Source organism: Gymnogyps californianus, chromosome 2 (genome assembly GCF_018139145.2).
Source record: "Gymnogyps californianus isolate 813 chromosome 2, ASM1813914v2, whole genome shotgun sequence".
Classification (NCBI taxonomy): Eukaryota; Metazoa; Chordata; class Aves; order Accipitriformes; family Cathartidae; genus Gymnogyps; species Gymnogyps californianus.
This window is the reverse complement of record NC_059472.1, coordinates 44,090,120-44,105,399: the sequence shown is the minus strand read 5'-3', so window position 1 is coordinate 44,105,399 and position 15,280 is coordinate 44,090,120. Positions and strand designations below refer to the sequence as shown.

Sequence of the window (15,280 nt, the reverse complement as noted above, 5' to 3'; positions counted from 1 at the left end):
TGCTTTTGGTACTCACATTTTAATGTTTCTTTTCAATAACTCATTTAAGAATCTAACACATAAAAAGACAATAATGTCATAAAGAAAAAGATTTTTTAAAATAAATCTGAAAGCAAGAAGATTTCCTATAGCCTGTCCAGAAGTATGGAGCACTGTTTGGCTGTCTGTGTATATATGTGTGCTGACCGCATCTTTCTGTCACTCTATGATAATTTTTTTTAATATGAAGTATGGTGCGAGAAGGAAATGCAAAGTACACATATAGCAACTTCTAGATAAAGCTGATATATTCTGATTACTGACAGTAAAAAAATCCAAAATCCAAAGACAACATTTTTAGGAACATTGCTTGTACCATGGTTAAAGTTTCTTGTTCTTCTTCTTCTTTTTTTTAATAACATGTTGATGGCCAGAGAGGAGAAAAAATATTTACAAAGTAGGTGGTCTTCAAGACTATTACTAAAAATATGCCTTGTTTTGTGATTTTGATTATTCTTAACCAAGGAGTCATCTCATCTTTATTTTTGAAACTTTTGCTTTAGTTTACACAATGCTATTCCTGATTTCTCTAGGAGAAAGTTGAATATCATGGAAATAATTGGTTCAGATGTATTCATTTCTCGGGAATTAAAATAAGTAAGTACATCTACTGAATGCAAACTTTAAAACATGTTTATAACACATATAAATCATCAACAATTTGGCATTTTATAGTGTGGTTGAATGGTATACATATTTTTGAGAAGTAGATGTTTTTTGTATTGAACTCGCTACTTGAAAATATGCAGCGACAAAATAAACCTTAAATCAGAGGCAAGCTTGAAGAGCTTTGTAATGAGGATGATTTATTTTGATTCTCACTTCTGATTTCTGAGTTGTCACTGCTGTTGTATACTTCATCCATGCAACTTTGCACAACTGGCAGTGCTGAATATAAACCAAAGCCATATGTTTATGTCCTTTTGCCAAACGACTACAGCAAATAGTTCTATTATTCCCTTAGGTAACCAACATGTGCCAAGTATTTCTATTAGTCTGCTTTACCAAGGCTTTAGAGGGCAGAGTCACAGCTTTATGAAATTAAGGGGCAACTGCTAGCTTTTTAAATTTAGAGAAAAATTATATAGTCTACCACACTGAAATGCAGCTCAACACAAGCTGATGTGTGATCCTACTTTCTGGAGGCTTTTTTCCTGGATTTTTATTTTTTACATAGTTCAACGTCTTGTCACTATTTCCTGGGCTACTATGTACTAAATATAATTTTTTAGAAGAAAGAAAGTCAATATTCAAAAAGAAAAAAAATGCTTTGACACCTTGAGATCTTTTATAAATACACCAAAGTTTTTATCCCATCCAACTGATATATAGTTAAAAAAACCACAATAACTATTATAAAAAAAAAAATCACAAATAAACTATCCCTCACAGATTAAATTTAAGCAGTGCATTATGAAATACATTCTCACTCCTGGAGTCATATAGATTCAAAGATAGTTGTGTTCCTGTCAGTGTGTAATGCTAACAGAGTGTAGTTCTGGAACTTAAAAGCTAGCATTGCTAGGTATTTACAAAGATTTATATCTTTTTCAATTGTTCAATATTGTTATACCTGACTGTTGAAGACTGCTGTTCTTAAAACAGCAGATGCTATGCGAGAAAAATTGTCCTGGTGCACAAGACGCTACACGTGAAACCACATAGTATTCTAGTAGTAATATAGAGATATATTTTGACTCAAATTCATTTTTGTAAATAAATTATCCCACCTTTGCGTGTTTCCAGGTGAAAATATGTGCAGATTCCAGAGGACCAAATTCGTCACTCCGCCCAAGATGCCTTGCCTGATTTAACAGATAATCCTGAAATTCATTCTCTGGAAAAAAAAAAAAAAAAAAAAAAAGAAAACCAAAAACCAGCTATACTAAATAAAAGGTAGATAAACCAGGACACTCTTTAAATCAAATAGGCAAGTAATCCAGGTGCATTTTTTTCTTGTGCAGTTTTTCAAAGATGTGGTATAGAAGCATCAATGATACTTCTAAAAGGCAGAAAGAATAGCAATGTTTCTTTTGTTATGGTACTTTCTTTATATTGTTAATGCCCTTTCTGATAGCTTATGAAATAGACCTGCTCTAAGAAAAGTTTTTCTTCTTGCACAGACCAAAGTCCACAATTTCTATATGTAGAAATCCTTAGTCAAATGTTTTTACTACATCAGAACTCCTTTGACTGAGTAGAACGGTTCAGTACATGATGTGAAATAAACGAGAAGCATTCTAAATTATTTTAATAATAGCAGAAAACCCCTCAGTTATATTTTTTTCTGATTTTGAATATCAGAGTTTAAAGTTTGGCAGACTGATAGCGTTCTCACCATAAGCAAACTGAACGAAATCCTTGACATTTCTCCATGCTCAATTTTTATTTCTTTCTGCAAGGAAACTCCCACTAAATCAACAGTAACAGTGAAGGAAGAAGAGCTGCAGAAGTTTATATCTGAGTGTATTATACTGAGGGCCTTGTATTCAGAAATAATGAATACCCAAACCCTTTGAACACTTAAAGTTGTAGGCACTTGCAACCTGGGAAAATCTGGCCGTGAGCAGTTATTATGAGCAGGCTTTATTTTAGCATCATTCCTGCCACTAGTGACCAAAATATAAAAATTTTACTATCACGTACAACTTCAGAGGTCGTTTTCAAATAGTATCCAGTGTATTTAGTAAAATAGATCTATTCATTCAACATACTCCAATTATGACAAAGTTTGCAGATAAACTTTTGGAACTTGAAGGTGAAACTTCAGCTATTCATTTAATGATATCTGATGAAGTTTTGTCAGTAAAATTTGTAATGTTACATTTCTGAAACTGGAAAGGCTCATTCTAAGCAGATTCTCAGGGAAGCTAGACTTTATTGAGTGACTAATTTCTGCTTGGGTCCCAATAGATGGAATATTAGTTGCATCCCATCAATAACTTTTAATTAAAATAAATACACTTTTATCAAATAGCAAAACAGACAACAGATGCAAGATGATAAAGAAGGGAGAAAACCCAGAACAGAACAGCCCAATACGGAAAAGATTTTTAAGCAGTTTTCTAGGCAATATGTTGCTGGAAAAAGATGTTGTTTATCCTCAAAGGCCTCTTTCCCTGTTATTCTATTTCCACATCCATGAAAAAAAACAAAAGGAGTCTTAAAGCTTTCTACCTGCCTCCTCCTCTTTGTTCAAAACACACTAACCTAAAACAAAAGATCTCTGAGAATAGCTACAATGGTGAACAAAGCTCTTTCTAAAGCCTAAAACTTAGCAGCTTTTTGTCTAAAATCCTATCATGTTATGTATTTATTAGCAATATATTTTTCATTTATTTTCTCAAAGATTGCCAATAAAGAACTAAATCACATAAGGGAGTAGCTGTAAACCCTTTGAGTTCCCTAATGTCAAACTCATTAGCATCCGAATAACCACACAGCAGCACATCATCTGCACAATTGCAATTTTTTACTACTTTTAATAGCGTTTCTCAAAGGGCTCATTTTCAACTTTCTTCAGTGGTTAGTTGGTTCTCTGGGGAAAAGGAGCTTCCTGACGCTCACAGCTTCCACTCAACAACCAGGCCGTTTGCTGTCAGAAGCATCAGCCCTCTGCCCTAACCCCATCTGCTGTCTCTCTCATCCTAAGGGACTGAGAGTTAAGACAGCACAGCTGAGATCCACTTGGAAAAGTGCACAAAGGACAGAAAAATATACAAAACTTTTCACATTTAACTTTATAGAATAAGCTAATACATTGAAAATCCTCCTTTTAAGAAAAGGAGTCTGGGCTGGGTCGGGGCTGGGGGGCAGGTTTTAAAATTGTACTGGAAAACTACATGCAACAGTGCCATTTGCTATTTTACTCCCATCTGCCTTCCATGCGACATCATCAGCTACCTTTGTAAAGCAGAGAGTTCTATAGTAGGACAAAAGCAAGACTTTATATAAAGCACAAAATCTGAACCCCTCTCTGTGTTTAATCACAACAGAAGTTACTGGTTAGTAAGTTTAAATGTGCTATTTTCTATTTCTTTCATATAACAGGGTGCTGGCTGCCATACAGCTGATTCGTGGGTGAGTACCCACCTTTGAAGATAGGGTGTTTCATAAAAAGTCTAATACAATGTCATGCATCTGTCATGTTATAAACAGGGTGTGTAGGATTATGCTGTGTCATGGGATGTGACATACTCCTAATGGAATATAAACTATGCATCACTCCTGTCCACACTCCAAGAAGCAACTTACATTTCAAATATAAGTGCTGGGATCTGATACTTCAGGTAGCAAACAAGAGTTAGTGCTGATTTCACAGTAACATCAAGATCTTATACAACAAGTTATTGAGAAACACTTTATTTTAGTATATTTTATGAATTATAAAATTAATCATGGGCCAAATTTTGAGGCATTGCAAGAAGTGCAGATAAAATTCTGTAATGCCAACTGGAAAAATTAAGTTCTCAGTCTCAAGAGCCCATAAAGAACATCTTTCTAGGTTATTGTCGACTTTGATGATAAGATCACTGTTGATGGAAATCAGGTAGAACTAACTTATTTGTCAACCAAGATTCTTTGGTGGGATCACTCCCCTTAAGTTCACACATATCTTCTTTTGGCCCAGTCTATTCATAGCTTACATTAACTTATTTGTCTGTTTTAGTAAAGAATGCAAAAGGATTTACAGATGGCAAATTATGCCTACACTTCACCTCCCTATATGTCTGAACAGAATTTTTTTAAACCTGAAGGTGAAGTTTGCCTACCTACAAAGAAAACCTTCACCCTTTTCAACCAGCACCTCAATTCAACTAAAGTAATAAACTTTATAAACCCACAAAGATGGAATAAATGAGTTGCTTGATTTGTCAATGTAATGGTTCAGTGAAGTCACCTGGAACCTTTGCAATTCATTCTTTGGTTTATAGCCATTTCCAGTGCAACATGATTTTGTATTGACTCTGAAGTGTCATCCTACTGAGATCCGTGAGTCATACCAGGATACTGATGTGAATCACCGTTTGGGCCCTGATCCTCAACATCAGATGTGTGTGACAAATCCCTTCAAGCAACCATTCTTGTTGACCCATTGTCTATGGGTAAAAGTCCACTCATTCAGGTCAGATTACTAGAGAGTTCCTGAGGATTTAATAATGAGAAAAGACATATTCTACACTCAAAAATTATCTCACCAGAAGTCTGAGGTTGTTTTCTCTGTCAGAATTGCAGTATACAAAGCTGTACTACATCTGTAAAAGACCCCAACAACTTTTTTGAGCATAATGGATATCATTTCCAACAGATGAATTTGATTTTCTCTCATTTACCACATCACTAGTTAATATATTGCAAATATGAAAATGAACGATCACAACAGTTTGTGATTTTTTAACTCAGAATGGAAGTAATATCTAAGGAAACAAAATCCATTGTGCTCACCATTACGATCCCTGAACATTTTTTGTGTTTCTACAGTGACAGTGATTTCTCTTTCTCAAGATAAAACACCACAGCATATTTAGTACTTGAGAAAAGAATATGTGAAAGCAAAAGATGCCATTACAAATGAATGAAGATATATTGAGCTCTTGACTGCAGTCAGATCTTTATTCTGCACAGGCTGAATTACGTAACTTTACACATTAAGTTCTGCACAAACTTAAGGGTCACCTCAGTGAGATCCTTAAGCGCATGTATAATGTTCAGCACATGAGTAAAGAAATTAATTTCATTTGGCCTTCTGATGCTTCACTTTAACACCCTCATCGCAGTACACATGGGCAGTCTCAGAAATCTGAAGGAGTCTACTTGGAAACATAATTTTTATATAATTTGAGCTTCAGAAAGGAATTTCCGTGGGGCAGAGTACTCCTCTTTGCACTTGTTTTATTAAGTACAGAGTGCCCATGAAATAGAGTTATTGCTGCTTCAACTATTGCATTTTCTTTCCCAACTATAAGGCTAAACTTTATCTTACTTAGTTCTACCCTGAGATGAACAGGAGGTCACATTACCAGTGCAAGACAGCCTGGTAACACGGTAACACAGGCAGTTGTCCTTCCAGTACCTGTGAAAACACATCCCTTGCACTCATCCTCTCTTTTAAACACGGCAGTAATTCCAATGTCATGTGCAAGATCATATTTCGTCTAGCAGAAGGGTTTAACTTTCACCTGATTTAAGCAACAAACTATCCCTCAAAGATGCCTGAGGCTTTGCTGTAATTAACATAACTGCATTTAGATGCTATTCATGACCGATAATTCCAACACCTTGTGAAAAAAAAAAAAAGGTTGCATGCTGTAAACATTATAAACATATTCAAATAAGCTTAACACAATCTGCCATGCTTATTTCTGCCTAGATCATGGACCAGCGAAATGGTTAATGCAAATGGATTTATAATTTGCTTTGGGGGGCCAGTTTCTTCTCCTTATTTATTAGCCCAGCTGATGGGGCAGATTTGATGAGGCACTTCTGGAATAATTGAGTCATCACACAAAGAAGGCTGCTAGCATTCAGAGTGGTTTTATCAGCAGCAAGCAGGCCTGATTACTGACAATTACACTCTGATCCGGTGATGGAGGAGAAAGAGCCAACGAGTGGGAAATGTCCGTGTTTCTATCCAGGAATAATTTCTACATTCATTTTACATGCTAAGTGTTTCCTATCTCTGCATAATAAACTGTAAACAGGAATAGATGGCACAATGTCCCTTAATATTTCCTGGTAATGAAGACACAAATGTACAGTGAGTGCTGATAAATATAGATGAAACATAAGCTATTCTCTGAGTCTGTATTGTTACCTTTAAAATAAATGCATTTTGGTGGTAAAAGCATAATCATAGCTAATGCAAAAAAATGACAGAAGATTGAAGCTGTCCTTGTAACTACACAGAAACTTTGTAAAAGTCCTGTTAATCACTGCTGCTCTAGAGGCTCATAAGCTGAAGGTGATATACTGGAAAGAACATCATTTTGTTTCTCAATAGTCAACTATGTAGGAACTCCTTTGCTTTGACCCAGTAAAGGAGAGCAACAGCAGTGACCTCCATTAACACTTCAGGGATAGAGCACATCTAATGCTAAACTGAAAAACAATGAAGCTGGTCCTAGAAGACACCTTCACTATGATAAATTCTCATGTCCCTCTCATCAACCTTAAGATAGTGTTTATAATGAATAATAGAGCTAGACCATAGATTTCATGAGTTGTGTTTAGCAATGTATTATTACCGTTAGGACATTATTTTTTTAGCAACCAAAATGCTGTAAAATGTCAGTTATTAACCAAATGCTGAAAGCAGAACTTTGGTAAAATCTGTTTCTTCTCTGACTCAGGAAAAAAACATGGAAATAGACATACTGAAGAGTCGAAATGTAATTTTATGTTTGTTGATGGGCAATTATGGATTTCAGCTGGAAAATGTTAATGTCCTAGTCTAGGGAGAGTTTTTCTTTTTTAGAGTTGATCAGGCATGAAACACTGAATAATAAACTTCTACATGCTTGTTTATTCCTTTTCCTCTTTTTAAACTAATTCATAGCTTCAAAAGAACTAAAAGTTATTCTCTGTTCTCCTGTGGTAACTATGGTAACTATGTTTCATTAAAGTAGCCACTTAACTTCAAGGCTTGTGTTACAATGATATGCATTATTTTGAGTAAAACCACACCATAACAACCTTATGATTTCAGAGCAATTTTAGAAGAAAGTTCAAAGAGCATGCGTCATTGACTCTGGAACACAGGGTTTGTTTTCTTTTAAAACATGTTTACTCTTTTTCAGCCTGGATGACTTTTCCTGCATGGAGTCATCTCTGTTGTGAGGTACTGTGTGGGGGGACCGCTACTGACTTCAGCGAAAGATGACCATGCTCTGCTCATTGAAGTCATGCTTAGTAGTTGCAGGATTGAGGCCAGCAGGAGATGCCTGAGCACATAGATCACTATAACTAAGCAGCAAAATCGTGTTGTTTTAATTACTCTGCTATAGTCTCCTTCAACATCAGGAAGATTCTGGTCTGGCTCTGGTATTGCTACATGCCTACTGTTTAGCCACCACTGTTACAGCCCTTGTACCGTACACGGTTTCCAGTAAGCTAGTTAGGAATCAATGGGTTTGAAGGGCAATTTTATGGGGATGCTGTTATGGTTGCACTGAACCTCTACAGAAGTGCTGGAGCTGATTAGGTTCAGTAAAAGTGGTCACTCCTCAAATACTTACAGGCTTAATCTAGGTTACTATATTCCTTCCCTGTGATTTCTGATTGTTCCAGCCAAAATTTTGGGGACTAATTTAATAGCCAGAATTAGGACATTGCAATTCTAATGCTGGACAAAACCCATGGCTAATTAGCTCATTGAACATTCTCCGACATGGAGTCAAAAAGAACAATGAACCTAAAAATACAAACTATTTTTATAAAAAGAAACATAACTACCATTCTGCTATCCTATGCATTCATCCTCCCCTTTCTGAACAACAAGCTCTCTTCATTAAGCATGACAGACATGTCCCAAGAAAGGGAAAGTCACACAAAGGGAAGAAGTGTGCCTTCCCTCAACATGCAAATCACATATGTTCATTAACTTCAAGAGTGCCATGTGAAGTACAGTCTGCCACCATCTAAAAGACTTGTAATGACCCTGACTGCTAAAGATAATGGGGCTTGCTTGCACTACTGCACTACCCTGAAGATCCTGGGAACATGCTGAAGAGCACAGGAAAAAACAAACCAGAAACAAAAATACCACCTTGAAAATCAAAGCAGTAAAGAATATGCAAAAAAATTCACTGATATTTGTCAGATACCAAAATGTGCATGTAAAATGTTCGCTGGGACAGACTTCTTATCTGAAAAGGTTTCACTCAGCAAATGTTTGGGTCAGGTGTGTGGAGCAAGGAAAAGGGTGTTCAGTCTGTTCAAAGTTATGTTAAGAGGTCAGTGGCACCAGGGATGGCAGTTTAAATTCTCCTTTCAAAGCCTTTTATGATTCTAGAGCGGGGTGAAGATTGTTTCCTAAAATGGTACCTGTCTTCTGTCATAGACATAAACAGAAGGCACTGTGGTTGAGCAAATAATTGGGAAAAAAGGGATTCTGAAACTCTCTTCCTGCCTCTGCCACTGATCTATTCTGTGACCTTCAGCAAGTCTCTGCACCTTTCAGCTAAATGAGGATAACAACTTGAGTGCTGTGAACTGCTTTTGTGCATTTCTAACCATGCTTTAAGGTAGTGAATATTATTTTCATCCTCACGCGTTCGTCAATTTAATAGCCTGCTCATGCTTTCACTTCCTCTGAAACTCAACCTGATACTTCAAGAGTAAGCTATTACTTGGGATTTCCAAGAAAAAAATGTTTCCTCTTTCTCTTCAAGCTTTTTTACTAGAAAAAAAAAAAGAACAGATAGAAAAGGACTATTCTGAGAAGAATGGGTACTAACTAATGCATGATGAATGGCAAAATAATTTAAAATACATTTCTGTTCTCTTCTCTCTTAACCTATTAGGCAATCCAGAGGTAATTGTACTCTTGGCGTGTCAGGCCTTTATCTTAAAAATCTGTTTCACTTGTTTTCCTATAAAGAGAAACATTCTCCTAGGAAATATCTTTAACCGTTTTGCTTTGAATGTTTTTGCTCTCAATGTTGAAAATGTCATTAAGGTGTGTGTATCTCTCTCTCTCTCTCTGTCTCTCTCAATTTATGTGCATATATATATATATATATATATGTTTGTGGTAACATTAAGTTCAAATATTGTAGCCAGCAAGTGCTGTATTTAATTTAAAAGAAACTGGAAGAAAAAAGTTTCCTTTAATGTGAGCGTATCAGATGTGTGGTGAGAAAATGGCCCGTTGTACCACTAAACAATACAGAGTTAAAGCTAACACTACAGAAACATATCTTTGTAGTATTGTTCTATATTAGTAAATAATAGTAATCCGTTATTCATCCTATCACAGCAAATTTGACTTGAGCAAGATGAAAAAAATCTTCCTACGGAGGGATGTCTTACAAATGTTATCACTTTAAACACAGTTTTCCTTCGTGCTCCCTAGTGTAAGCCTGGCTCCACTGTAAACAACCAGAACACTCTCGTGGACCTCAATAATACAAGTTATTTGCATGTGGAACTAGTCACATACACTCGGTACTAATCACACAGGTATACAAAGATACAGTCCTGGCCAGAAAATCTTACAAAGTAAGATGATTAAAAACTATTTTGGATATGACAGCTGTAAATAATAAACAGCAGTTTAGAAATTCCAATAGCATATTAAAGAAATTTTGCTATTTTAGTTGATAGTTATGTCATTCTTGATAGGTAGGCCTGTATCAGATGTCTGGATACATATGTAATAGGCTGGTTTGTTGTTTGAATGTCACATTAAAACATTGGTTCTGCCTCTTCTGTTTGCACCTCAAACGCCAAGATGTGTGCAGGAAAAGGGGTGGGCTGGGGGGTGGCTTTCGTGCTCAGGGTGTAATCTTTTTTTTCATATGCTGCGCTCACCTACCCCAGGAGACAGATTTTTGTTTTCTTTTGAAGAGGTCTGCATCATTTTGCATCAGAACTATGTCCTGATACAAGAAGTAGTAGCTGTGACTTTTAAATAATCAGCCTCACTAAAGGCACCATTACAGCAACCAACAATATTCTACCTTAAATCGTTTTGACAATGCATTCTCTGCATTGCCCATAGACTTGGAGGGTGTCCTCAAAACATTCAAAGCTGGGACAATAATCATGGTTAAGAAAAGTCCAGAAGCAGCCAAACAGGTGTGTACTTCTCTCAGAAAAGGCCTTTTTAAATAGAAGACCTTTTGTACACTAGTTCTATCCTAGGCCCCTTTTAGGGGCCACACCTGAGAGAGAAAGTGAATTATCGATGACATTTTTTTAAAGAATCAGTGGTTTAACACTAATTTCTAATCAGATCCTACAGAAAGGAACAGCTCGCACGGCAGCTGTACTTTTCCCAGGGTTAATTACCTTTCACTGCTCTCTACTAATGAGTCAGCTGTTCCTGTCATCACACAACTACACTGTGTTCATCTGTAGCTCTAGCTGTGGACAAACACAGTAGCTAGAGCCCTGTTTACATATTGGTGAGGTTTGTTGTGCAAAGAATTTGCAAAGCATTTTACAAAAAAAAAAATATGTAAAACTCCTTCCATTCCCATGTCTCTTTTCATGGAAACAACTGTATTTTTCAGGCCAACACCGTGTTCTCAAGGTTACTGAATTAATCAACAAGATTAGAAATCTAAGGACATGAAAACTAGTAAAAATTCATTTTTTGTAATATTGCATCATAGTTTATATAAGGAAGATTAGATCCGTGTAGCTAGCTATCTTGTCTTACCTGATTGTTGGGTGAGGATGTTTATTTATAACTTGCTGGTCTATGAACTAGAAAACTTCTTTATAAAATATTGCTTTAAGCAGTAGAACAGATAACAGTGCAAAAACTAATGCACTTAAGGAAAGAGATTGTATTATTTTTATGGCAAATTCTAATGAGACAACGATTTAAGACTTTCAGTAACCTGCTAATGTTTTTACATAATTCTAGAAGATAATTCAATAGCAAGTAAATAGAACACATCATTTTCTAGCTGGGGTGAACAGGATGTATTCTTTATAGCCGTATAAGATCAAGAGCGATCCTCATACATCACTTTTATATGTCCTCTTTAAGGACTGTATAAAACTTGGGGGGTATTTAGAAAGCCTAACTTTAATAACAGAGAGGGGACTCACATCTAGCTTCCTTTTATTGTCAAGAAAGTAAAGGCATGGGCTCCTCCACGGCAGCAGTGAGCACCTACAGTTAGTCACTAGTGGCTATTCCAGCTTTCTCATGGGAGGCTGTGAAGACTATGGCTAAAGACGGGCATTATGACAGAGCTTCCAAAGCTGAAGTCCTGTTTGAGTCAACAATCAGAAAATGTTTGTTTTTCATATAACTGAGGGCAGGACTTTAAGCTGGCACTGTCTTCAAAACACGATTCTATGCTAAAGCTGTCTATACAGAGGTTGCCCTGATCTAAGCAGATTTCCTCACGGTAACATCTATAGGAGTCAGCAAAGAAAGTAAATTTTCACCATACACGAAAGGGACACCACACAGTGCATGTTATGTGAGAATGAGCTCAACTACTGGCAGTTGTATCTGCAACAGGCTCGTTCATGAAGATATTATTTGAGGCTGAATTCCTTGCTAGCTGTCACATGAGATAATGGTAATTGACAAATCTAAGGCAGGAATATGGTCGTCTGAATATGATGATGGAGGAAGAAACTTAAGCTTTCCAGGTCCAGGTTAACCTTGCAGGACTGGCAGCTCAAAATATGATAAATTTGCTTTTGAAAATACCAAGGCAAAAGCACCATGGGATTCCAAGAGATCACTTGAATAGTCATCTGGGAAATGAGTAATATACTTTCCTTTGAACATTACTGTAATGAACCACCTCTTTCTGTCAGGCACCTTAAGGTGAGCAAGCTGTATTGACAACCTCAGACACTCTGAGCAATGAGAAAATGTGAGCTGTGTGGTTATGGTCTTTTAAAAGGCAGATATTTATTTATTGCTCTATTAGAAGCAATTCTTCTGCTTGGTTTTGGAATTTTATGTGAAAGTGAATTTTCATGAAGGTGCATTAACTGGGCTTAATGATTCACAGAAACCTCTAATCACTCAGGTCAGGCCAGGGAAACTGTTATTATGTAATGCCCATTTTGTCTCAGATTCTCCCTCTGCTCCAGACTCCTCTTCCAACACACAGTATCTCACTCACTCTTAAAAAAAAATCTCAGGGATAACATGGGCATTCTCCATCTACTCAAAGATCTTCACGTGTTACTGGCTTGTCTTTTCCCGAGTTCTCAAGAAGAACATGATGCCTTCTTCATCCACAGGCAGGAAAACTGGGAGTAAGTGCTCTCCATTTGGTGAATAGGAAAACCTAACCCCTTGGACTGAGTTTCACCCTTTCCTGAGATGCAGTCTGCTTAACTTGAACTCTGTCAGTAACAAGGCTTACTAGCTCTCTACTAGAAGTAGACTTCATGCTGTACACTGAAGCAGCTGGGATGCTAGAAGACAGCTTCTCTAAAGAATCTATTGGGTTGATGATAGTCCTACTGTGGGGATCCCTCTTGGAGGTTCAGGAGGAAGGAGGCATACCAAATGGTGTCTCTGAAAAATTTAGGGCCAAAAATCACGATGTCTTCCGTACTGTGCCCACTTAAAAACTTGACTTCTTTACTTTTAAAATATCATCAAAATAGCCATGCAACTTCTAAATTTAAAAGATGGGGATCATCATGCAACTAACAAATAAATAGCAACCCCCCCCCAATAGATAGGGAAGCAAGCTGTATAACCTGAAGGGTATCCACAATGCTGAACTCGCTGTTTGAAGGCTGGCAATCATTAACTGAAAGGAACTTGCACTTCTTCAATATTACAGTATTATTCCCTGTGATCACAAAATAGTAGCACACTATTCACATTAATAACAATAAAAGTAAGTGGTATTACTAATGTTGTTGCTATAAATAACATTGGGCCCAAAGCATTCAGGGCTAAAGCTATTTATTCTCTCACGCTGTTCAAAATGAGTTAGGGATATTTAAGACGACACTTTTTAATGACAGCCACTAAAATGTTGATTGTGGGGAAGAAAACTGTGAGAATATTATATGTGAGCAGGTTAAGCTTTTCAGGATAAATGTTAAATTGGTCTAAAGGGTTATGTTTATTGAACTGATGTCAATTTATACCATAATGAACTTTGCATGCTCACAATTTTGGGCATGATTTTCATTGACTTTGAGTCTCATCTGTGGAAGTGCTACTGGAAACACATAGTTGCTAACCCTTTGTAAAACTCATTGTTATAAAATTAGATCAAGCTGAGCGTGATCTTACAGCAGAGTTTACTACTGTGGCTATCTTCCCCTCAGGGAAAGAGTATGAAAAGGCAAAGGACTGCCAGAGACCTAGCTATGGCTCCCTGCTTCCAAGGCCAACCTGTGTTTCCCATGGTATAGATTAGGGTAGTGTATAGCCACATGCTGTTCCATAGGAACCATCCACTACGTAAGGGTTAGCACAGCTTAGTGGAGCTCCATCCAGCTCTGATCCCTGAAGGAATTCTGAGTTGCCCACTTAGAAATACAATTTAAGCACTTTACCTTGATCTGAAGAAACTTTGAGAACTTGTCCCTAGAGCTTTAAAGGATGAAGATTTGTTTAAAAAAACCCACACCTATGTGCTAAAGCTATATGTAAGATAAATAATCCTCTAAAAATCAAAATTTGTGTCATCAAATCTCTTCAAACACAGAAAAAATAATTGAAATCTATGCAAAGTATGCACAGCAACTGAAATTTTGAACTGAAAGTTTGCTTGTAGTTTTTATGATAGCATGAGGAACATTAAATCACTATAATCACCCACAGAAATAGCGCAAAACTGTCATCTAATCTATCCTTCTATTACCTCAAAACTTGAGATACAGAGTTTTGAAAGCCTGAGAAGAGAGAGAAATCACAGAAGCACCCCTAAAAGTGCCTACAGAGTCTGAGTAGTGACCAATGAAAGAAAGAAAATGTGGACCTGAGTCTGGAAATGCTATCAGCAGTGTTTAAAAAATCCAACTGGTTTAGTGTAGAAATCTCTACTGTATTTTGAAATGAATGGATATTGTTAAATTGTTACAGCTCATTTCTTCTTATTTTTTAAGAATTAGTTTTGAGAAAAGAAACCCTTTTCTGAAAGGAAATATAATGACTTCTAAGAACAAAGCAGGGAAATGCACCCTTCCCTTTTGTAAATATCACATTTCAGGGGCAAAATTTGGTCCTCTGAGCTGCACAGCACTATTGAGTTTTGCTATTCTGCTCTCCATTTATACCCGAGCACACACCAAATTTCATCAATGCCATGTATATGCAAGAGGAAACTTTTGGTCTAAGGTATACCATATTATTCTTATCACTGTCTTGCATTAATTTGTGAGAAATAGTAAGTTTATGTGGAGAGAAGATATAAGAAGAAATCAAGTCCAGTTTGTAGGCTAGACAGGAAAGACAGGATTCACCTCCCTAACTTTATGTGCCTGAAATGCAGATGAGTATTTCTGAGGTAGTAAGAGCTGGCTTCCCATAGTCTCTGGGTAGCCTGTAGGCAACCTGCAGCATTTCTGCCAC

At 36.7% G+C, this 15,280-nt stretch overlaps 1 protein-coding gene across 2 annotated transcripts in view; it reads right to left on the bottom strand.

The window, feature by feature from the left end:
- The window catches only part of ST18 (ST18 C2H2C-type zinc finger transcription factor), a 170,863-nt gene that overhangs the window by 74,279 nt on the left and 81,304 nt on the right, over positions 1 to 15,280 (bottom strand). For both annotated transcript variants that reach the window (XM_050891821.1, XM_050891822.1), the window contains exon 3: positions 1,770 to 1,876. In XM_050891821.1, the coding sequence (XP_050747778.1) occupies positions 1,770 to 1,876 (107 nt within the window). The remainder of the gene's footprint in view (positions 1 to 1,769; positions 1,877 to 15,280) is intronic.